Source organism: Prorops nasuta, unplaced genomic scaffold, assembly GCF_024137725.1.
Source record: "Prorops nasuta isolate Cenicafe-Biocafe unplaced genomic scaffold, Cenicafe_Pnas_1.2 PNAS00005, whole genome shotgun sequence".
Classification (NCBI taxonomy): Eukaryota; Metazoa; Arthropoda; class Insecta; order Hymenoptera; family Bethylidae; genus Prorops; species Prorops nasuta.
Window position 1 is genome coordinate 10,536,176 of NW_027116802.1, and position 24,128 is coordinate 10,560,303.

At 33.1% G+C, this 24,128-nt stretch overlaps 5 protein-coding genes across 8 annotated transcripts; 3 read left to right on the forward strand and 2 right to left on the reverse strand.

Moving 5' to 3' along the window:
* The first annotated feature begins 2,012 nt into the window (after nucleotides 1–2,012).
* On the forward strand, nucleotides 2,013–10,760 carry LOC136773309 (facilitated trehalose transporter Tret1-2 homolog). Of its 4 annotated transcripts, none has more exons than XM_066726881.1 (10): nucleotides 2,013–2,559; nucleotides 3,049–3,305; nucleotides 3,522–3,699; nucleotides 5,293–5,428; nucleotides 8,718–8,926; nucleotides 9,037–9,306; nucleotides 9,380–9,602; nucleotides 9,864–10,063; nucleotides 10,162–10,476; nucleotides 10,554–10,760. In XM_066726881.1, exons 2-10 carry the CDS (start codon nucleotides 3,289–3,291, stop codon nucleotides 10,617–10,619), a joined length of 1,614 nt encoding a protein of 537 aa, XP_066582978.1. In that variant the 5' UTR covers nucleotides 2,013–2,559; nucleotides 3,049–3,288; the 3' UTR covers nucleotides 10,620–10,760. The 4 variants fall into 4 exon arrangements, with proteins under 4 accessions (XP_066582978.1, XP_066582979.1, XP_066582976.1 ...); XM_066726882.1 differs by having other exon boundaries at nucleotides 3,088–3,305; nucleotides 3,515–3,699; XM_066726879.1 differs by having other exon boundaries at nucleotides 3,088–3,305.
* Nucleotides 10,761–10,910: 150 nt separating this feature from the next.
* Eno (enolase) lies at nucleotides 10,911–13,606 on the reverse strand. Its single transcript, XM_066726883.1, has 3 exons — nucleotides 13,318–13,606; nucleotides 12,779–12,884; nucleotides 10,911–12,697 (listed from the first exon to the last, which is right to left on the reverse strand). The coding sequence occupies exons 2-3, from the start codon at nucleotides 12,839–12,841 to the stop codon at nucleotides 11,456–11,458; spliced, it is 1,305 nt and encodes a 434-aa protein (XP_066582980.1). The 5' UTR covers nucleotides 12,842–12,884; nucleotides 13,318–13,606; the 3' UTR covers nucleotides 10,911–11,455.
* Nucleotides 13,607–13,890: 284 nt separating this feature from the next.
* Nucleotides 13,891–16,454, forward strand: LOC136773238 (enolase-phosphatase E1). The gene is made up of 4 exons (XM_066726738.1): nucleotides 13,891–14,261; nucleotides 14,336–14,506; nucleotides 14,589–14,721; nucleotides 14,791–16,454. Exons 1-4 carry the CDS (start codon nucleotides 14,259–14,261, stop codon nucleotides 16,311–16,313), a joined length of 1,830 nt encoding a protein of 609 aa, XP_066582835.1. The 5' UTR covers nucleotides 13,891–14,258; the 3' UTR covers nucleotides 16,314–16,454.
* On the reverse strand, nucleotides 16,389–18,688 carry eIF2Bepsilon (eukaryotic translation initiation factor 2B subunit epsilon). The gene is made up of 2 exons (XM_066726736.1): nucleotides 17,802–18,688; nucleotides 16,389–17,732 (listed from the first exon to the last, which is right to left on the reverse strand). The coding sequence occupies exons 1-2, from the start codon at nucleotides 18,489–18,491 to the stop codon at nucleotides 16,518–16,520; spliced, it is 1,905 nt and encodes a 634-aa protein (XP_066582833.1). The 5' UTR covers nucleotides 18,492–18,688; the 3' UTR covers nucleotides 16,389–16,517.
* Nucleotides 18,689–23,267: 4,579 nt separating this feature from the next.
* MED21 (mediator complex subunit 21) lies at nucleotides 23,268–24,101 on the forward strand. Its single transcript, XM_066727172.1, has 3 exons — nucleotides 23,268–23,416; nucleotides 23,513–23,624; nucleotides 23,679–24,101. Exons 1-3 carry the CDS (start codon nucleotides 23,375–23,377, stop codon nucleotides 24,068–24,070), a joined length of 546 nt encoding a protein of 181 aa, XP_066583269.1. The 5' UTR covers nucleotides 23,268–23,374; the 3' UTR covers nucleotides 24,071–24,101.
* Nucleotides 24,102–24,128: the final 27 nt, after the last annotated feature.

The following is a 24,128-nucleotide window of genomic DNA, read 5'->3' on the forward strand; positions in this document are numbered from 1 at the left end:
GTACACAGCCTCTTCTTTCTTTTAAGGCCGAGAAACAAGGCACTTTTTCAAAAGTCATTTTATTTTTCCTCTGCTAATCTCTTCCCCGATAACAAAAAACCTACATTGACAAATTTCAGTATCTAACGGCCATTAGGATAAGCTGAGATTTTTATCTCACATTGAACAGCCTTCGAAAATGCAACACACAGCTTATTGTTCAATCATAACAAATGGTAATTGCAGAAAACGTTATCGTAACGAGTTTTCCAAACAAAATATCAATTAAATCTTAATACGCTAATCAAACTAAAATAGTTCACTAAACTTTATCTCCAATCAGAGTTTAATAACTTTGTAGTTAAATCTCTGGCCATCGTTATGCATTTATTTCTATAAATACTCAGGAATTCTAATGCAAATTTTGTTATAAGTGTTGAGGTTGTAAAGTTACTGTATGCGATAGAATTTGTCGATTATTAACTGCAGTTTTAGAATGTTTATTTGCTCAGAGACTAGGAAATTCCTGTATATTAGGAAAGCGTGCATATGGTATACGTACGCAAAGATCTTAGTTTAATCTCATTTAACTAATTGAAGCGAGATTTGTTCAATATTTATTCTCGTATTTGAGCTAATCTCTCTTCTTAAATGAATTTCACTGCGTCATTAGCCGATGTTCAGTCTGCTCGTCATGCAATTATATTAGAAGGTAGGAAATTCAGGCTTATACAAGTGCAGCACGTTGTAATTAGCGTTCGGGCTATTAAGTAACATTCACACGGACAGCAATACACCACGATTAACCAAAATTACCCTCTGTGCAATAAACGTCAACCGCAACCTCTTAATGATCCACTTGCCCAGCTGCTTTTCGTATAAAATCGTTTAATAACGACATTCGGATATTTATATACAATTGTATCAACATATAATGTACAATAAATATTCTTCAATTTCAAATATTAATTATTATTTCAATAAAGCTTACCATTTTGTTACAGCAATTTGATTCGTAATAATGAAAGTGGACGATCCAATTCTGTTATTTCAGATTCAACTTGCACAATGTGTACAGTGTTACGTCCCTAACCAATTAATTTCGAAAAATTAAAAATATTTTATTCAAAGAAATAAGATAGTTGAATGTAATCCCATATGCCAGAATCTGCAGCCACCGTCGCCGGGACCTCATATTTGCCTAAGTTTGCATCTTGCATCGTGCGAATGCAAGTCAGTGAGAGAATTCTATACCTCCCACTCACTCTAAGATGCTTTAGTTCTTATTGGTCAAAGATAGAATAAATTCATTTTAAAAACGTTTTGATTGGCTTAGCCATCTCCCTGGATCACGATCCAGGACCCGGCGTCGACTAATTCGATTAGTCTTTAAGTAAGTACTAATTGTACCTTCAACAACAACAGCCTTGCAAGGCTCTCTTATACTTGTTACGGTTAATAAATAAAAACCATTAAAAATCATCGAAGTCTACTTTGACTAAGTGTTGCATCCTTCTACACGAATCCTTCATCGAATTTCCCAAAACTACTACCAGCTGGTAGGGAGCGGTCGCTGAAGCCCACAACAAAAACTGTTCTTGAGTTTACTACACAGCTAAGGACATAACAACAGATTGCGTTAACAGTGGATTTAATTTGTTCAAAACTGTTTGATATTGGCAACGGTATTACGAACATGTAAGAATTTATAGCTCCAAAATTCAAAGGCAAGCTATATAGCTTATATAGTGAAGCAAGATCAGCATTGAAATATATATAGTATGCGAAAAACGTAAATTACGAAGCGGTAGAAAATTTGCAATATTTTCTGCAACGCATTGTTCAGGAGCCTTATATATTCGTTCCATGGAGGAAAATTTTGTGTCAGAATACAGAATACGAGGCAAATTAATGGAACGTCGTCGGGGAAATTGCAAAGTTAATTCGTGAATTTGCAAAAACAGTTAAATGTGGTGGAGAACAAGTTGATCCAATAATCGAGTTGATAGAGCAAGTTGGAACGGTAGAGTGGAGATGTGGAAAATAAATGTTAGGGGTAAGAAGAGGTAAAAGGATATTTGCGCACAATTGAGGAAGTATGTTGATCGAATGGGTTGACGTGAAGATTTTATTGAGAGGTGTGCGAATATGCAAGGAGGCAGTTTTTGGAAGAAAGGTTGTCATAAATTGTGTGGAAGCTTGAAAGGAATAGTAAGGCCATTCTAACTACTATACTATACATATATATATATATATATATATATATATGTGTGTGTGTGTGTAGCCATCTGTAAAACGTTCGGTAGAATTCGTCCAACGAGAAACGTATCCAATCAAAGTGAGCCGTTTATAAACGCGCGTCCCTGATGAATGTCTCATTCAGTTTCTGCCTCTTCGTGACCCGTCATAACGATTCGCGCGAGCTCCGCTATCGTTTCTCCGATACCGTAGCGCTACCGTTGCATATCGCTTACTGATTAAACGCTTCGTTTACTAACCGAGTCTCTATCCGTGATACATTTTTTATTTTTCCATCCATTAGTCAACGACCCACTTCGCCACTATCGATACGTAAAACAGGTAAGCAATTATAATAGCTCTCCTCAATTTTCCAATTACAAATTTGTTATCTCCAATTTTCCAGATAAAACCTCACAATGATTCATGGGCATTTCAGCTAAATTTGTTTTGAACTTTCTTTGCTAATTTCCTATAATACTCTGTGGTTGAAATGCTCACGAATTAATTTGATTCAGTATATCGTCAATGAAAAATATTATATTATGTGAAATTAGGAAATTTATTAGCACAATCACATGTGAATATACTCATAAAGCACTCACTGTGTTTCTCGTCAGTAATCTTTATATATACATTATTATCTTCACATGATCTTATATTTTCCTTAGAATATAGCGTCAAATATCAAACATAGACTATCTTTGTAAGTCTGCAATATATTTCAATAAATAAGCTCACGATCATATTGACATTATACTGCAAATTGTAACCATTTTATCTCTTTACACAATCTAATTATAAAATGAAAATTTATGATATCAAACACAGATAATAGGTATCATATCATGATTAATCGTGACGCTTCAGACATTGTTAACTGGGAATCTTCAAAGTCATCTCTTTCTCTATACCTGTCTTTCGAAAGACAAATAAGATGTATACATTGATGGAGAATCTCATTGAAGAGCGTTGAAAAATTTTCCGGATGAGAAAGTGGAAGAAACTATATACGAAGACTTAAGAAGTGATTGTTCTTGTCGGAAATACTGGCAATAATTTTCTATCAACATGGCACTCGACTCTAGGTAAGAATGCCAAACTATCTTCAAAAGTTTCGTGAAATTTTTAATGCTTAAACAAATTACTCTATAAATGCAATTATAGACTCATTTCAAACGTTTCATTTAATTTTCTCTTTTGCGCAGTTGCATTTGTTTTTACTACTCCGTCAACTTGTCAAATTTAACGTTGCGCTTAATTGCAGCTATTAAACTTCTTATCTAATTAATTTGAGCTTTCAGCGGAGAAAGCCAGTCAATGCTAAGTTATCATCCAGAAAACTTGGATAAAACAGCAAAGGCCAAAGATATATCGGATGACATAGAAAATAACAACAGCGATGAGAAGGAAAGCTGCAGTATTGGCCACGAAACTCCTAACACACAGTATAGGTTGAATTCTAAAGGTGTCTTTGCTCAGGTAAGAATTCTTCTCTCGTGAAATTGAGAGAGAAATATATCAATACTCTTTCAGTGAATTAAAATATTTCTTAATCTTGCTCGTCAACTACCAATCATAATTAGGTGAACGACGAGTTGTGTCGGTATGCTTTTATGTCTCACCTACGCTGTCTATTTTTTCACCAGCTTCTCGGTATACGTCTCACAATTACCACTTTCTTTCCAAGCTTACCAATTACTACCTGCACTTAACCCTCATCTCACCAAGGCGGTCTCGAGTGCGGCCTGGAAAGTCTCATTTCTGCTTACTTTGCTGGCCTCTGCTAATGCAAGCCCGAATGAACAACCGTGGATATGTTATCTGGAAAAAGTGCAATTTAAATTTAAAAATGTAATTGACTAAACTATAATCGAATTCTATTAAATTCGCGCCTAAATTTTTCTATTGCATATACGATTCGCGTCAAGGTTTACTCGTCACATTCGCCAGTCATCAGTGGGAATAAACAAAATGCTTGCCTTTTCTTCTTATCAGTGCGCGAAACTGTGCTTTTATGCATCGCGAGGTGTTTCAAAGAAAACGATTAAACGCTGTTTGGACAAAACGTGGTAAAGGTGGATCCTGATGAGATACTAGACCATCCTCGAAACGCAAAAACCGTACTTGAAACTTTACTATCTTTTTCGTGCTTTAGTGGCAGAACTCTTGGAGCGCTCAGGGATCAATAACACGCTGCAATAACATTTCTCCTCCGCGATGTTCGCAGAGTTTGAAAATTAAACGAACCGAACGAGTTTAACGAAACACTCGATCGAATCGAGTTGTTTAATCACTCGCAATTGTGATAAAATAAATTTGAGCAGGATCATGTGTCGATTCAATATTCCAGTAGGAACAGGCTATATATATATATATATATATATATAGGTATCGATGTAACGAAACACAAATTTGATTTCAAACGGAAAGCAGGTTAATTTGTTTGGGAGAAGTTTAAGATTTAGTAATTAATGCCACTGAGAAATCGGATTTTAAAATATCAAATTATCAGTGTACCGTAAATAATTTTATGCAAAACGAACTCATGAATAATGAAATGAATTTAATACGCTTGGAAAGTAAACCTTCGGTAGCACGAACTACTTATTGCGAAAAGATAATATTCTGAATCTCTTAATTAACCTTTCCAGTACCTCTTTGTATCTTTTACACATTACTGGTAAACAGTGCAAAAATTTTGTTCATTCGTACACATGGAAAAGAATCTTAATTAAATGCTGCTGAATGCTACAGCAGAAAATTTACACGGAATTTCTCTCATTAATCTCTATAGCAAACTGAGAAAATTCGTAAAACTTTCAGTGGTCACTTAAAAAAACATAAAATTATTGAAACTGCATTTATTCTCATTTAAGTTAAACCAGCGAGGGATCGCATTGTGCATGGTTAAATGTTTTCTCGTGCCATTACAGTGGATTTAATTCGGCGCTAAATCTCTTTGTCAGCCAAATTTTAGCATTATTCAGAAATTATGGTTTAATTACAAAGGCAGATGTCATAGCTGTTAGCTTGGTGCTTCTTTTCACGAATGTGTTTTAATTATTATTTCAGTTCATGGTGACTGGCGCTGTATTCTTATTGTCAGCGGGTGTTGGGATGCCTATTGGATATAGCGCGATACTCCTCCCTCAATTGTCCGAAATCAATGGAACTTTACGAACTGATCAGGAGCTTGGATCTTGGATTGGTAAGTCATCAATTATTTCCGTATTTGATCCATGCCACACGTCATATAATTTACCCCTCAAAAGATACAACTATCCTGTAAATACACGAAAATTATGCCACTCGTGTTACATTTATCTTTCGATATAAAATATAGTTTTCTAAATGCAAGTCGCGTGAAATATTTCACGAGTTTCATACGCAGATAGTTCAAGGATCTACACGCACGATAGATTTGAAGATAAAAAAAACGAGTACACACATGCATGCTTGTTAGAGACGTGTTTGCAATTATGTATAGTTCAAATTAGAATGTGACAAATTTTGTTCGTCATGGAGTGTGAAGGCCAAGAGCATTTCAGTTATATCAAACGAGAAAAGGATGATTCTCATATATATATAACATCATTATTAATTATATTAAGTCTAGCAATAATACAGATATCGATCGTTTTGGTTAAAAATGTTCCATTCATTTTTCTCCCTTAAAATTCATGGAGCGTGTTTAATGGCCTTTAAAAAACTTATTCCAGACCTGATACCACTAGCACTCTACTATCATCTCTTGCAAATCGGTAGCCAATGCAAATTCGCGATCTCTCTCCGATCTAGTTTTAACGACAGTTATCCTTGTACAAGTATGAAATATTAGACGAATGGGATAAATGACTTTATCGTCTCGTAAAATAGCTGGTGCTCATTCACAGGCCTCATAAATTTTAATCGATTTCTAATACCGTATTAAGCAAGTTTTAACCCCCTAATTTTCAATAGTATATGCGACTGCAGTAAGATAATTATATTTATTTAACATAATTACCACGTTGCGTTAAATTGCAAAATAATCGACTGATCGAACTAAATGACCGATTTCTGCTTGGCAGATAATTGGAATAACAAAATTACACGCTTGACAATTGATTCTCAAAAGCTCTGCATTACATTATAACCTTTTTCTATTTAAAATTATTCCTATAATACCAGATAACACTGCACGAACCTAAAGCAGCCACGGCGCTCTGCTTTCTTCCTGGCTCGTTTCCTTTGCAGTTAAAAAAAGAAAATTCGGCCGCAAGTAGAAAAGTTACAGCTGAGATAGTTACGTGTCGGGACTGCAGTAGCAGCTGCAGCCGAGTATTATTTCCTTTTTTTTCTCATAACTTGATAAATGTCCTGACCTATATTTAACAAATAAACACAGAAAAACACACACATACGAGAAACGAATTAAAAACCAAACTGTCTATAAATAACGAGAAAAAGAAAAGTGTTTGAGAGGAAATCCCACAGATATGTCGATCAATTTTTTAGCTAGCGTTATTAAAATTGACGCAAGTACATATATATACAGCGTAGACGGAGGAGAAAAAGATTTGGAGGTGGACGTACGATTATTTGACATTAAGGAGTAATCAAAATGTATGTGTGGTCGTACACGTGGATCCGGTTAGGCATGTGGTACTAAGCTAAAAGATTCGTGTAAGGTCGCAAAATGGTCCATGACCTACTGGGACGATTTTTGCGACGTGATAATTTGGTCATTATTTATTAGTGACGGGAGAACTTATTCGATCATTTGTCATCTGCGAAACGCGATATTGCGAGGCCTTGCGAGATATTCTGCAGCTTACAGCAGTTACACTTACACTTTGCCACGCACGATCAGCATCCAAGGATTATTTCGGTTCGCTGGCTGACTGGCTCACGTTTATCGGACATTTTGCCAGGCAGATCACTTGATGGATGGCTATTATGCATTTGTGTAAACCTGTCAGCCTATATACTATATCTAACCACAAATTATTTCATATTTGTTCTTCACCCATGACACTTGGACAGATTTCACACGTCGATACCTGACGATACTTGTCAAATGTCTCAAAATATATATAATAACGATTTTTCTTTCCTAAACACAAATATTTCATTCTTCATCAGGATGACAATTTAAAAGGATATTTTTGAAAAAACTTTAGCAGTTTCACTTACGACTATATTATATAGAAAAATGTATTTTCCGTTTAATTAAGAATCTTGAAAGAATTTGATACTCCGACAAGGGACAGACGACCTTAATTTGTAATCTCGTGAATACATCGCTTGATATCCAAAGAGCACAAACGTGACTCGTTATATGTATATCTCGTCTTCATTAGTATTCTATGCATTTTCCAGTGTAAAAGCAGTCTTCTCGTAATAATCGCTTTTTCTTGCACAAAGCTTATTCTTGCACCGCTACGGTGACAAAAGCTTAAATTTTAGAACCGAAAGAATTATTCTTTAATAAACGAATAAATTAAATTTTCCTTCGTTTCACAAAAATACAGTGTGTACATTAATTATAATTTTATTGTACAGAGGAATTTAAGTCTTTGACATTATTACGCTTTATATATAGTCCGAAGATTCTCCAGGCTTGGAATGGTAGCCACCTTAAAGTTAGAATTGCGAATGGCCTGGCCTCATCAAGGATAACAGTATTCTGAAAGGATTAGGATTACGTTGAATAGCTTCGTAAGAATTTCAATTCGAGTGATGAGGGAATCTCTCAAATTTCTCCAGTGGTTCGTCCACCAATCTGAGCTTATATAGGGCTATCGTTAATGGCAGGGTACTATCATGCTCGCCGAGTTACACCGCAAGTGCATTGAAATATCAGTTTCACAAATCTTATATGTGTAGAATTATCCATGAATATATATAGTATAATAATCAAAGAGAGAGAGAGAGAGAGAGAGAGAGGTTAGACCATTTTGTCAGATTGAATTATACTAGAAATTTCCCAAGTCTTGGAATTATATGGAAAACTTTATCAGGTTTCTACGATACGTCGCACTGTTAGATTCAAATGTGTACAAATGTTGACATACATGTATATATATATATATACAAATTCAGATTTAAGCTTGTGCAAGAAAAGTTGATGGAAATTTTCAAAATAGATTCACACAATCCTATTATACTTTGGCTGAAGGTAGCCTTCAACGGGAAGAATAGCGCCTTAAACCTTTCCAGCCCAACAGACACATGCATAAAAACCACAGCATTTTCCTAATTGCATTAAAATGTATTCTTCGAGGCAAACGAATACCACTGCATTGCGCAGTTTTATTAACTCTCCACTCTTTCTTTCTCCCCTAGGCCGCTCCTATAATAAAGCTTCTTTTATGTAATAGACGAAGCGTTTTCCTAGCGGCGAACCCCTTATTTGTAGCTTCTGTGTAGCAAATATATGGTACATCAGATTAATCGAATCGCGCAGCAATTGACGCTTGCGATAATAATAATTTATCAAAAAATGTATTTTAAAGCTTCGGTACACAGCTTAGCCACACCCGTTGGGTCATTATTATCGGGACCACTTATCGAAACAATTGGAAGACGCGGGTCTCTACAACTTGGAGCAATTCCATTATGTGTAGGCTGGATCGTAATGGGGTTTGCAGAAAATATTTCCAGCATCCTTGTTGGAAGAGTAGTCTCTGGATTGGCTGTTGGTTTGATAGCTGTTCCAGCACAGGTGAGCTTCTCTATAATATTGATTTTAAACATAAAAACGAAAATATTATAAATGAAAATAAAAATTATATTGGAGAAGTGGCAATTATACTGATAAAAAAAATGTTTCAGGTTCTCGTGGGAGAAATTGCAGATCCAACGATTCGTGGTTTTCTAGTCGGGGGTTCGTTTGCCGCATACTGCTTTGGAATTCTATTGGTGTATGCTTTCGGGGCATCTTTTAAGTGGAGTACCGTGGCTTTTTGCAGTATCATCTTTCCAGGTCTGGCGTTAATCGCCTTATCCTTGGTCCATGAAAGTCCTGCATGGTTGGTTAGGAGGAAAAATGTGGAGAAAGCTCGAAAAGCTTTGCTTTGGTTAAGGGGTGGTGATGTCGAACAGGTAAAGATTGAATTCTCTTCAGCTTTTATTTGCCTATAGTGCAAATCAAACTTTAATCGTAAATCTTTCATAGGTGGAGATAGAAATTGTCATCTTACAAGCCAGAGCAAGAGCCGATAACGCAAGGCATTCAGAGGCAAATACGTGGAGGGATAAAATTTCCTCGAGCTTAAATTTAATCTTCAATCGAGGCGTTATAAAACCTTTTATTATTATTAATATCTTCAATATTCTTCAAGTATCATGTGGAACGTATATTGTTGTATTTTATGCTGTAGATCTTATTAATGACATAGGTAAGATATCATTATGATAAAATCAATTTTTTACCTATTATTTTAGTTTTGCATTATTGTGCCGTATTTACCTACTTTTTTCAATTTATCATCTAATATTGCAGACCGAAATTAGTTTATTAGTAATGTCTGTTTAAAAAATTCAACGCAAACTGATAAACCGTTAATAACTTTCGTTTTTATTTAATAACTGAAAATTCTGCAATACGAAGATAGAAATTTGAGTGAATGTTATTATATATTGCATTAATCTTTGTCCAGCTGGTGGTAACAGTATCGACAGTTATTTGGCAGCATTGATAACAGGTGTAATTAGAGCAATATTTTGCATCGTGGGTTGTGCTCTGCTTCTTAAAATTGGTAGAAGATTACTTGGACTTCTTTCTGCTAGTTTAACTGCAGTGGCTTCTTTAATTTTAGCAGCTTATCTGATGGCTAAAAAAGAAGAATCTCCCAGCGATGTAATTTTTTTTTATTCTCCTATTATATTAATATTTTCATGAATTATGATACAACTTAAATAAACACCCTTTCTAAAATAAATCAATTTATGTTACAGAAATATATTCTTGGAATTTTCCTCTTGATTTATGTAGCCGCAAATACGGCCGGTTTATTTGCACTACCTGGCATTATGATTGGCGAATTATTACCACAAAGGGCGCGTGGTATTTCTGCTGGCTTTACTTTTTTTATTTTCAATTTGTTCTTATTTGTCGTGACCAAATCTTTCCCTACGGTCAATACGGCTGTTGGAATCTCTGGAATATTTCTGATTTTCGGCACGGCTGGTATAATAGAAGCCCTTTTTATTTATTTGGCAGTGCCAGAAACCAAAGACCGAACTCTTCAAGAAATCGAGGATTATTTTCAAGTAAGTAATTAAAGTGTTGCTATAGCCTTATTTTATGAATGGAATGACAAAAATTCATAATAAAATTTCTATTGTAGAAGGATAATTTCTTTTGGGTGACTAGGGAAAAGAGGCCACATGAGATGTTTTCATCACAAAGTTAGAAACTTATGATTCCATCTTCATTTGTAAATATTATATCATATTCTATTATTATTATTCATATAGCTGCGATTTTATTTAATTATATGTAAGTAGTTATTTTTATACTGTGTGTTTATATTGTCCAGGTAAAAATTACATTTTAAACTAGTCTATAAAGATAAAATACTTATTTGATAAGTTTTATTGTCGGTAGTAGTATGCTTAATGTTAGTTGAAGCAGACAAATTTTTAGCATTCTTGTACTTTGTACTAGAATATTACTGAATATTTATTAAATAAAGACAACAATGGAATACGTATTTATTTATTATTGTAGCCTGTACATATCATTTTAATTTAAACATAACGTATTTTGTCTTTATTAATGTTACAAGCTATGGAAATTTTATTAAACAACCTCAGCAATATATTCCATAGGTATAGCATATATGTAAACATATGTCGCATATGTCTTGGTTCTCTAAATCGAAACTTCCCTTTCATTGTACAGAATATATATAATAAAGAAAAATAAATAAAAAGCCAAATAATATTTAACAACAGTACATGCATTCTTTATTGTTGCAAAAACTAGCTTATTTTCATTAATATTCTAACCATATTCATCGGAGCAATCTTTGGAAAATTATAGGAATTATGTATTCGCGGACTTGGTCGAAAATCAAGCTATTTTGTCTACTTGCATTATTTTATACATAATTACAGGATAATTATGCAAAATAAATGTCACATATATAAGATTTATAATCATGACAAAATAACTACTCAGTACATAATTATGTTTTTTAATTGTAACAGAATATGTTTTAAGAACATAAAACGTATTTGAAAAAATTTAAGCATGAGGGTTACGGAATTTTTCTCCTGCGAATTTTGCAGCAGCGCCAAGCTCCTCTTCGATACGTAGGATCTGATTGTATTTAGCCAAACGTTCTGATCGGCAAGGTGCGCCAGTCTTGATCTGTCCAGTGGATAATCCTACTACTAAATCAGCAATAAAAGTGTCTTCGGTCTCTCCGGAACGATGAGAGACCATGGTGCCCCACCCATTGCTCTTTGCCAAGTTGTGAGCAGCAATTGACTCTGTTACGCTGCCGATTTGATTAACTTTAAGCAACAAACAGTTGCAAGCCTTCTTTTCAATGGCAGTTTTAATCCTCTCAGGGTTCGTTACAGTAAGATCGTCTCCTACAATTTGGATTGGAGTGGAGGCTGTTATTGAAGTCCAAGAGTCCCATCCATCCTGGTCAAATGGATCCTCAATGGATACTATTGGAAACTCCTTAACAAAGTCCAGATAAAGATTTTTCAAAGCCTCTGGTTCCAGATACGTGCTCGGATCGGATTTCTCATTTTTGAAGTCCAAGTCGTATTTTCCATTCTTATGAAATTCGGAAGCTGCAACGTCCATTCCAATTTTGATCTTACCCTCGTAGCCAGCAGTTTTGATTGCTCCCATAATAAGATTCAAAGCTTCTTTGTTTTCAAGAATGTTAGGAGCAAAACCGCCCTCGTCTCCTACTGCAGTAGCATCTAAGCCAAACTTCTTCTTTATTCCAGCTTTAAGGTGATGATAAACCTCGCTGCCCATTTTCATGGCTTCTGTAAAGTTGGTTGCTCCAGTTGGGAGAATCATAAATTCCTGCATTGCCAATTTGTTACCGGCATGTGAACCACCATTAATGACATTAAAAGCTGGAACTGGCAAGATGATATTACTGTTTCCAGACAATTCAGCAATGTGCTTGTACAATGGTATCCCTTTCTTAGCTGCTCCAGCCTTGCAAACAGCCAAGGAAACTCCAAGAATTGCATTAGCTCCGAGCTTCGACTTATTTGGTGTGCCATCCAATTTAATAAGGAAATTATCAATCTCAGATTGCTGCGTAACTTCCAAATTGGCTTTTAATAGTTCAGGAGCAATGATATCATTGATATTAGACACAGCTTTGAAGACAGATTTTCCATGATATTTGGATTTGTCATTATCCCTCAACTCCAAAGCTTCGTGAACACCAGTTGAAGCCCCAGATGGTACGGCTGCACGGAAAAGTCCATTTTCAGTGACAAGGTCTACCTAAAAATGAATTTTCAAAATGTATAAGATTCACAAAAGATTATGTCTTTAAGTAATAATTTTTTATAACTCAATATATACCTCCACTGTAGGATTACCGCGAGAGTCATAGATTTGACGTGCTTTGATACTTTGAATTGGCATTTTGCAATGTTTCGCAGAGATACTATATTTTGAGGTTAGGTAGCTAAAAATAAAATTATCGATGAGATACATTATTTCATAATCAGAAGCACAATAAATTCATTTGTTAAATAACATTCAAAAAAACAAATGAGACTGCAACGTATGTCATATTTGACCTTGTCAAGGTCAATTGAAATTATCTTGAGACAATAAAAAAGGTCTTTTCAATTCAAAATTAGATTTAAATGATATTTATTTCAAGATACTGATAGTATTGTCTTATAAGAACCTTAAATTATTCCTGCACAATAAAGATTTATGGCAAATGAAAAAAATGAACATTTCTATGTCTGTAACGGACAATAAAAAAAGCCGGAGCTGAGGTGGTTACAATGTTTCAAGAATAATTTAATAGTGAGTATAGATGAAGAAATCTAGAAGAAGATTTTTATTTAATGTAAAGAATTGTAATATTAAGTAACATTAGGACTTACAATAAACCGTAACTAACCACTCGACAGCTCGATGTAGACTGAAAAGCTCTAACTTCTAAGTTCTGACCAGTTCTGACCTACCGGTGACCTTCACTTTTTGCTTCGACCGGAATTTGGAGTGATTTAGCTTAGAGTTTGATTAACATTTAAATAATGAATAGACCCTATATTAATTAAATATTGCTCCAAGAGAATGAAACTGTATTATTATATTTAATTTTATTTTTTCATTCAAAAGCATTCACAATAAAGCAATAATAATGATCTCTGTTAAAGAAACAATTTTATTGCAGGGGTGTGTTCAAATTTTTACCGAATTATATTAGTAGGTCACAATGCAGGTCAAAGATGAAAGCAAGATTTGATAAGTGAACATCGCACGGATATTAGTGCATCGCGAAGTATGCGCAGAGGTTTATTTCGATATATTTTTCTCGATCTAATCAAGGATTCGAGTCAAAGTCAATAATCAATTCGATACTAAATTGATAGTTTTATTTATATATGTACTGAGTTTCACCAACTAAATTCGGGGTTAATGTAGTATAGTTTGCGTTACATGAACTGTACTACTTTAACCACCTTTCGTTAAAGCAGTATAGTTCATGTAACGCGAACTATATCACTTTAACCCTGGAGTGAGTTGGTGAAACTCACCCTAACTTATACATATAGGCATTTACTAGTGATTGCAAACGATTGCAGACATTACAGTGTTCGAAGGATATACTTTTTATCTTTTTATATATGTAAAATAAATAATTCAATCGTATAAAAGATATTTGAGGTTACTTATGAGTTATAAGCTAAGTTTTTAAATAAACCTTCAAGGCTTATCACCAACGATGATAATTATTTATTAAATATTTTTATTCTATTACATATATTTTTTATCTATGTGTTTATAATAATTTGCTTATATATATATATATTGGTAAACAATGGTAAGTTACTTTATTAAATAGACTGAAGTAAAAAATTCATATAGCCCATTTACAATTTTAACTTATTTTGTTAGGCTAGTATTAGTAGCCCTTCATCATCTTCATCATCATCTGATGAAGAGACAGAGCTATCAGACTTAAAACCAATAAAGGAATATTTATCAAATCGTAGAGAATTAGCAAGGCAGATCTTTAAATCTGTCAGGCCTGAGAAAATACAGATGATGCTTCCACAAATATTAAAAGTAAGGAATAGCTATATTCTGAAAGCCCTATATTTATTTAAGTAATAATTAATTTTTTATTATTAAATTATTTTTTATATAGAAATCTAATTTGAAAGACTTGGAAGAATGGTGTGCTAGTGAATTAAGTGGAATGTCTAAAGTCCGCATTTTGAGTATTTTGAATGGTACTCCATTGTTAACCTCCTCAAACACAGAAGATTCTGATGATTCAGGTTAGCATTTTTTCTCTTATTCTCCATAATATCTATACTTTTCAAATAAGAAGCTGACTTTTAATTCAGGTCCTTCTTTGGAAATTATATCTGACACTGAAGAATGGCTCACGGATGATGCATCAAAAAGAGAGGATGTGTCTTCTTCAACTCAAAGGAAAATTAGCATCAAAAAAGAGAAAAATAAGGTTTCTAAAAAGTCTCAAATGTCTAAGAAAGAACAAAAGGCTAAAGTAAAAAATAGTAATAAAGAAAAGAATACAGATGTTAAAATAAAGAAGGAAACTATAGATGAATCAAATAAAGAGACAGAAAAAGAAGGTGACAGCTTGTTAGATTTATTGGAATTAGAAATGAGAGCAAGAGCTATTAGAGCATTAATTCGTAAAGAGGAAGATATAATACCTGATGCAGATAAATCAAGTAATGCTACAAATAAGTCAGCAGATGCTTTGAAGACTGCTCAAAGTGAATTAAGAGCCAAAGAAAAATGTCGGAAACAGTTAGAAGAAATTATTACATTTCAGCAAAATAAAATTGGGGATGATGATGTTGTCTTGGTTGTTCAACCAACACCTACAATTGAACTGTTGTCTAGTGATAGTGAAGATGAGCAATGTAAACGAATCAAAGAAACAGACCAAACAGAAAAAAAATTACTTGTGGGTATATCTAAAGTTTCTGGTGTAACAGAAACAGAAGAAATTTCAAATAAGTCTATCCCTGCCACAACAAACAAAGTAAAATTTAAAGAAAATAGTAAGACTTCTGTAAAAAAAAAGGATCGTAATGCAATAAGGAAAGTAAGCAAAGATATGTCTAAAAATTCTACTGATAAAAGTAATATTAGTGAAAGACATGAAGAAGTCATTAAAACAAATGAAATTAATGAGGATTCTAAACTTACTGCTGCTAGTATAAACCAAAGAATAGGCAATACTGAAAAAGCTAAAAATACCACATTGATTAATGAAGATGAAAAACTTGCAAAAAGTAAAGAATTAAGTAGTAGCAGTAAAGAGGAAATACCAGTGTTTAGAAAGAGTAATATTTCTGACACAACAGATATTATCACAAATCATAAAGATAATGATGGTGAAGAAATAATTGATTTAGATGATTATTCAAATGATATGGATAGCTTTGAAATTAGTGACTTTATTGATAATGAGGTAAGTAATGAAAATACTACTCAAAATCAAAATGAAAGAGATGACGAAATTGTGAATTTAAGTGAAACATGGGCAACAAGATATTATCAGACAGACGATGTGCAGCACGTTTTAAAAGAATCAAAAATACAATCGGAAATTCGCAAGCGTCTGAGAGAAAGACAGAGACTTTTCAAACTAAATAATACTTCAAACACTATTGCTAAAGTTCAAGATGAAAATAAAACTAAAATATTAGAGCCTAAGCCGACAGGTTCTGTGGAAGAGTACTTAGCATTAAAAAATCATATTGTTATTGATAATACCATAAAAAGCAGTAACGATGAGAGCGTTTTCGTTAATAACACTTTATCTACTGACCCTTCTAATCAGGCATCAGTAGAACTTTCAAATATAAATGAAAACACCGAAATTAAATGAGACTAAGCTATTACATTAATGTATATATTGTATAAATTTGTTACTCAATGGATTAGAAATAAAATTCTACTTTTTTATAATTTTATAAAACATGATTTGCTCTAAAGTATAAATAGAAGCATTCATAAAAACACAACTTAGTATGAGGTAGATTATTTTATTTTAAATATAACCACTCATACATATATTTACATGTAAGCTTTATTATTCATCACTCTCAGAGGAATCTTCCTCGGCTTCTTGTAACCACTGGATAAAAGGCTTGACAACCTCTCGTACTTTTTCACTGTAAAATCCTTCATCTTCATCTTTAAGGATGTGCCAATCCAATATTTTCTGCTCTGATAAAATGTTATTCTCATAAAAATAATGTAAGAGTTTTTGTACAAAAGGCATTAGTACTTCAGTAGTACTAGCAACATCTTCAATTGCTTTCAAGCAGTCTTCTTCTGCATCTTCAGTTTTTACATAGTTTGAAATAATGACTGAAAAGAAACTTATCATTGCTCTTAAAGTTTTCTGATAATTAACAGTATTTATATCTTGCTTTATATCTGACATATAATGCAGTGGTAGACTCAAAATTGCTTTTATAACATTAAAAGTTACTTCACGAATATTAACATTATACGCATATCGTGATGAATTTATTTCCAGAATTAAATTTTCACAATTTAGTTTGTATTGGTATCCTCTTAATAAACTGTCAATTACTTCTGATAAGAACATATTAGTGTCATCAGGAATTGGCGAATTTGGCTTTGATTCTTCTTCACTACTTGAATCTTCTGTAGAGCAAGCTATATTATCAGTTAATTCAATATGGTTATAAAATGGCAGCTGATCATTTTCAAACTTCTTTGTAACTAATTTTGACTCTTCCATATAAAAACAACATTCTTTGTGTTTCGTCTTTTCATGAATGCTGACTTCAGGACACACAAAGCATAGATTGCAATGTACATTCTTATGTACAATACATTTTGTACCAATGATACATTTTTTAATGTAACAATTATCCTTAATCGTAACGTTTGAAAAAATGTATGAATCTTCTATCACAGTATTATTGCCTATTTTACAATTATCTCCGATGATACTTCTCTTAACAGATATGTTTTTCCCAAGAACACTACCTGATCCTACAATAGAATCCTTTTGTAGAACTCCATTTGTAATACTACAAATCCTATGTTTATAATTTTTTTGTAGCATGTAAATAGAAATTTTTAATTTTTGAAAATGATCTGGTGTTAGAGGATACGTTAATCGATGTAAAATATCATGACTCAAAGCATCATATGATATCCAATTAGTAACTGGAAGAGCATAATCATCTTCATTTAGTTGTTTCCAATAAATTCTTGAATCCAAAATTTCTTCATTTATTAATACTCCACGTATAAAATCTTCCATTGTCTAAAAGATATTTAAATAATGTTAATTCCATATTATTCTTTTAGTTGCATAAAATATATATATACCTACTTGAAAATCAAAATTATCAGAAAATAGTGGAAGCAGTGAAGGAGAACACAAATAAACTTGAGTATCTAATAAGCCAGTGTTTATTTCTACTTCACCATGATCCAAAAAATATTGAAGCTCAAGTTTAATATTTGTATCACCTTTTTTTAATTTCTGATAGTACAAAACTTTTTTATTTGATTTATTAAATACAATCACACTGGACTTTTCTTGTAATAAAGATTTATTCATTGCACCAACATTTCTTAAAAGCATTGTCATTGTAGCCCCTTTGTCCTTTTTTGTCCTAATTTGATGTGCTGCCAAAGCAGCCTTTAGATCTGTTACAATAAAAGCTCCAAATGAAATAAGAATGAAATGGTCTCGTATCAAACCTTTAGTATCTATATCTCGTAAAGCATCTCCAAGAGAGCAGCATCCATCAGATATTACCAATGTGATGGTAATATCATCACTTTTCTTTAGCTTTACATAATTTTTTATAGCATCTATATCACTTGTAGCATAAATAAAAACTTCATTAACTCTTGATTTAATTAAAGTCTCTATTAAATAGTCTAGAAGAGGCACATTCACAACATTCATTAGCATATCAGGATTTAATTTATTTTCAAAGCTTGATTCGCTTGTAAAATTATTTACAAGTACAAGTACTTTTAACACTTTCTCTTTTCCAAGTTTCGAATTCATTTTGCAAAACAAAATTAATATTAAAAGCCGAGACAATCACGTTACGTGTATCTCGTGAGTCGTGTATCTGCGTGTATCTACAGGTCAATCCCGTCAATCATATGCATATTGTGCAAAATACAAATTCGTTTTTGTTGGTATGTACACTTTTTGCACTTTCCAATGCAAACACTGGGTTTGTTCTTTTTCACTGCACTATCGTTGAAATAAGACAAACATGTATGTACATATTATGTTTTCTCGCTCTCTTATTGCACTAGTGCAGTACGTAATACAGCGAAAAAGAACAGACCTACTATATATAGTAACAATTGTTCGTTCGAAATACATACATATGTATGTAATGGGAAATTTTAGAGTTTAGACACTTTAGACGGTGGCTCCCTCACTTCGAGTAAACAAACTAATACAAACTCGGCTTGAGTTGTTTTGAGAATTTCAAGAAAACTTGACTTGAGGAGCTTGAGCTCAGAGATGTTAACTTGTGGGAATTCGGTATCCCCACCACGCCGCCACTAGCTAGCACGCACACAGTGCCAGCGGTACATCGGTGAGCCAACCCCACTACTGTCGCCGCTCGCTGGTCACGCACACAGCTACATCGATACGTGCGTGTCTCGGCTTTCGCCGTTGAAGTTCGGTTAGCTCCGGTGAGGTATGAGTACGAGAGGGATGAATATACTTTTCTCGGACCTCTCTTTCGCTCTCTATTTCTCCCAAGTTTAGCCAACGACCCGCGCCAAACTCCTTTTCCACGGTATCGGCCGGCTCGATGCAATGGGAAAATAAATTTACTTTTTGACAATTATAATTCATGAAAATTGTTAAATGTTATTACAATTTAACAATTATTCTGAAAATGGCAAGAAATTATTATGAAAAAAAATAAAAGTAACAAATAAATAATATTGTCCGTGACAGTAATTGAAAGAAAAATTTTTTGTTATATTGCACAAAATGATCACACACTGAAGTGTGACATTAAAAATTCATCAAATAAAAAAAATTATACAAAAATACATTAAAGATTGATAAATATGAAAAAATAGTTAAAAATTAGATAAAAACTCGACCATTCTCTTACAATATCACTGCACCGATAGCAATTCGGATTTGTAAATATGACCAAATTTATTAATATGTACTATGAAATGCAAAAATCTGACCTAATTTCTATGATAAGAGCCTAATAACAGAAAATGTGGGGCTTCCCGGAAATTTCTTTGGTTATTTTCCAGTATGGAACACCTAAGCGATCTGAAATATTCTAAAATATATGCAAAAATAATAATAGGAAATAAAAATAGGACTTAATATATCACAATGTGAAATAATGTGAAGAAATAGCTCAAACCCACTATTTTCAAACTTTTTTTATGCAAAATTTGAGTGTAGAAGGTACTTCCGCCTTGAAACTTTTGCAAATTCATATATAATTGTTGATAACTAAATAATTATTTCTCCAGAATGTACTTAAAATAAAAGTTTATTGAAATTGAGTTCTACGCTTTGATATTGATCAATCTGACTTTATCTCTGCATTGAAAAGCAAATAACTCAATTTCTCATGCTTCTCGGATGTTTCTTCGGCTATAATCTGGTATAATATGTCCGAATGAACACAAATAGATGCTATTTAATATCAATAAATTATGTGGGAATCAAAATTGGGGATTCTAAGCTATGCTACAAAATAATGACTAGAAATGGCTAAAATTGTCCAATTTCAAATTGATCTTCTACAAAATTGGAGTATCGTAGGCGCTTTCGGTTTGAATTTTTTGCAATTTCAGTTATGTCCGAAGAATCATCCGAGAAATACGAGAAATTCAGTTATTTGCCTCTGAATATTTGCATAAAGTCAGATTTTTCAATATCATAGGGTAAAACTCAATTTCAATAAACTCACCATTTAAGAGCTTTCAGAATTTCGGGCAACTTCAACTTTAGAAGAAGATCGACTACCGCTAACCAACACATTTTTATATGTCTTCCGTTTAAAGTGATATAGCGTTTACCAAAAACTCTAAGCAAATCAAAATCCTTTTCCTCATTTAATTTTTAATTTTTATAAAATGCTTTTATGTACCCATTAATTAATAAGATTTGGTAATAAATACATAAAATGCGTTCTTATTATATTAAATAATAAGTTGAGGTACAATAAATTCAATGTTTTTATATTAATCTGCTAACAAATACATTTTTTGTATTTATTATTGAGTCCAATAAGTTAATGGTTATTAAAAAAAAATTCCTTGTAAAGAAAAAATTTTAAGCTTCGCCAAGACTCGAACCCGAGTCTGCCGCGTGACAATCGGCTGCCTTACCATCTGCGCTACAGTGCTCACTTGGTGTACCAAAAGCAAAACAGCCTTTTAAAGACTGGCTACAATTCTTTCATTAACTCGTCATAAACGATTAAGAAATAGCTGCCATAATAAATACACTTATTTACACAGCATTATTACACTAAATTTATTATGTTTTTAATTTGAAGCATACATTTTGCATGAAGATATGATAGTTTAACGGTAACCATGCAGTACACTAAATACAAAGCTATTCATATGCTACATTGTCGTAAATTATTCGACTACACGTAACATATATTGTAATATTACTTAATTAATTTACGACAATGTAGCATATGAATAGCTTTGTATTTAGTGTACTGCATGGTTACCGTTAAACTATCATATCTTCATGCAAAATGTATGCTTCAAATTAAAAACATAATAAATTTAGTGTAATAATGCTGTGTAAATAAGTGTATTTATTATGGCAGCTATTTCTTAATCGTTTATGACGAGTTAATGAAAAAATTGTAGCCAGTCTTTAAAAGGCTGTTTTGCTTTTGGTACACCAAGTGAGCACTGTAGCGCAGATGGTAAGGCAGCCGGTTGTCACGCGGCAGGCTCGGGTTCGAGTCTTGGCGAACCTTAAAATTTTTTCATTTTTTTTCATTACAAGGAATTTTTTTTTAATAACCATTAACTTATTGGACTCAATAATAAATACAAAAAATGTATTTGTTAGCAGATTAATATAAAAACATTGAATTTATTGTACCTCAACTTATTATTTGATATAATAAGAACGCATTTTATGTATTTATTACCAAATCTTATTAATTAATGGCTACATATAAGCATTTTATAAAAATTAAAAACTAAATGAGGAAAAGGATTTTGATTTGCTTAGAGTTTTTGGTAAACGCTACATCATTTTACACGGATGACATATAAAAATGTGTTGGTTAGCGGTAGTCGCTCTTCTTCTAAAGCTGAAGTTGCCCGAAATTCTGAAAGCTCTAAAATGGTGAGTTTATTGAAATTGAGTTTTACCCTATGATATTGAAAAATCTGACTTTATGCAAATATTCAGAGGCTAATAACTGAATTTCTCGTATTTCTCGGATGATTCTTCGGACATAACTGAAATTGCAAAAAATTCAAACCGAAAGCGCCTACGATACTCCAATTTTGTAGAAGATCAATTTGAAATTGGACAATTTTAGCCATTTCTAGTCATTATTTTGTAGCATAGCTTAGAATCCCCAATTTTGATTCCCACATAATTTATTGATAATAAATAGCATATTTGTGTTCATTCGGACATATTATACCAGATTATAGCCGAAGAAACATCCGAGAAGCATGAGAAATTGAGTTATTTGCTTTTCAATGCAGAGATAAAGTCAGATTGATCAATATCAAAGCGTAGAACTCAATTTCAATAAACTTTTATTTTAAGTACATTCTGGAGAAATAATTATTTAGTTATCAACAATTATATATGAATTTGCAAAAGTTTCAAGGCGGAAGTACCTTCTACACTCAAATTTTGCATAAAAAAAGTTTGAAAATAGTGGGTTTGAGCTATTTCTTCACATTATTTCACATTGTGATATATTAAGTCCTATTTTTATTTCCTATTATTATTTTTGCATATATTTTAGAATATTTCAGATCGCTTAGGTGTTCCATACTGGAAAATAACCAAAGAAATTTCCGGGAAGCCCCACATTTTCTGTTATTAGGCTCTTATCATAGAAATTAGGTCAGATTTTTGCATTTCATAGTACATATTAATAAATTTGGTCATATTTACAAATCCGAATTGCTATCGGTGCAGTGATATTGTAAGAGAATGGTCGAGTTTTTATCTAATTTTTAACTATTTTTTCATATTTATCAATCTTTAATGTATTTTTGTATAATTTTTTTTATTTGATGAATTTTTAATGTCACACTTCAGTGTGTGATCATTTTGTGCAATATAACAAAAAATTTTTCTTTCAATTACTGTCACGGACAATATTATTTATTTGTTACTTTTATTTTTTTTCATAATAATTTCTTGCCATTTTCAGAATAATTGTTAAATTGTAATAACATTTAACAATTTTCATGAATTATAATTGTCAAAAAGTAAATTTATTTTCCCATTGCATCGAGCCGGCCGATACCGTGGAAAAGGAGTTTGGCGCGGGTCGTTGGCTAAACTTGGGAGAAATAGAGAGCGAAAGAGAGGTCCGAGAAAAGTATATTCATCCCTCTCGTACTCATACCTCACCGGAGCTAACCGAACTTCAACGGCGAAAGCCGAGACACGCACGTATCGATGTAGCTGTGTGCGTGACCAGCGAGCGGCGACAGTAGTGGGGTTGGCTCACCGATGTACCGCTGGCACTGTGTGCGTGCTAGCTAGTGGCGGCGTGGTGGGGATACCGAATTCCCACAAGTTAACATCTCTGCTTGAGCTTGAGGAATGAGGACCCTCAGCAGTGAGCAGTCAGCCAGCCCTGGCCCCTGGTCAGCCCTCACGCCTCAAGTCTGAGATGAGTGTGAGTGAGTGGCGTCTATAAATACGGCCCTATTATGGCGGATCGACTGACACAATTGCAAGATACAATAAATCAAGTATAAGACTTTAACCTGAAAATTTATTATTTGCTTTTTTAATAATTTTACTCCGAAAACTTGTTTTTCTAAGAAAATATAATGTAACTTTTATAGCAAGCTGAACACTTCTGTAATAGCGTTGGCATCTTACAACAGTATTCTACCCCTAGTAAATTTACTGGCTTCGATCGTGTTGGAACACCCCAACCGCATCAATCACAGGAAGGTATATTTTCTATGCAAAGTGTTATTGAGTTAACTAAGACTTTGTCTATTTTAGATTATGCTGCTCTATTTGCAACATTAATTGCCAGATGTGCCAAGGATATTGACACTTTAATTGAGAGTTTACCCAGTGAAGAATCATCTCAAGAGCTTCAGGTAGCAAGTCTTGGACGTCTGGAACAAGAAAATCAAGAAGCTGGGGAGCAACTAGAAGAAGTTGTAAGGCAAGGAGAAGCCTTGCTTCAAAGAATTCAGGCTGCATTACAAGACATTGCTCAGAGCCAATTAGACATGCAAAATCCAACTTCTACTAATGTTCTTAATATTAATTTAAACACTACAACAAGCATTAATATAAAACAAGAAAATGTAAATAGTGGAAATAATGCCCCTTCAACTAATGTACATCAATTATCAAATGCTTCTCCAAATTCTATGACTCAGTAAAAGTTTTGTAACAATAAATTATTTTTCTATATTCTTGTATGTTTTTAACACGATCTTA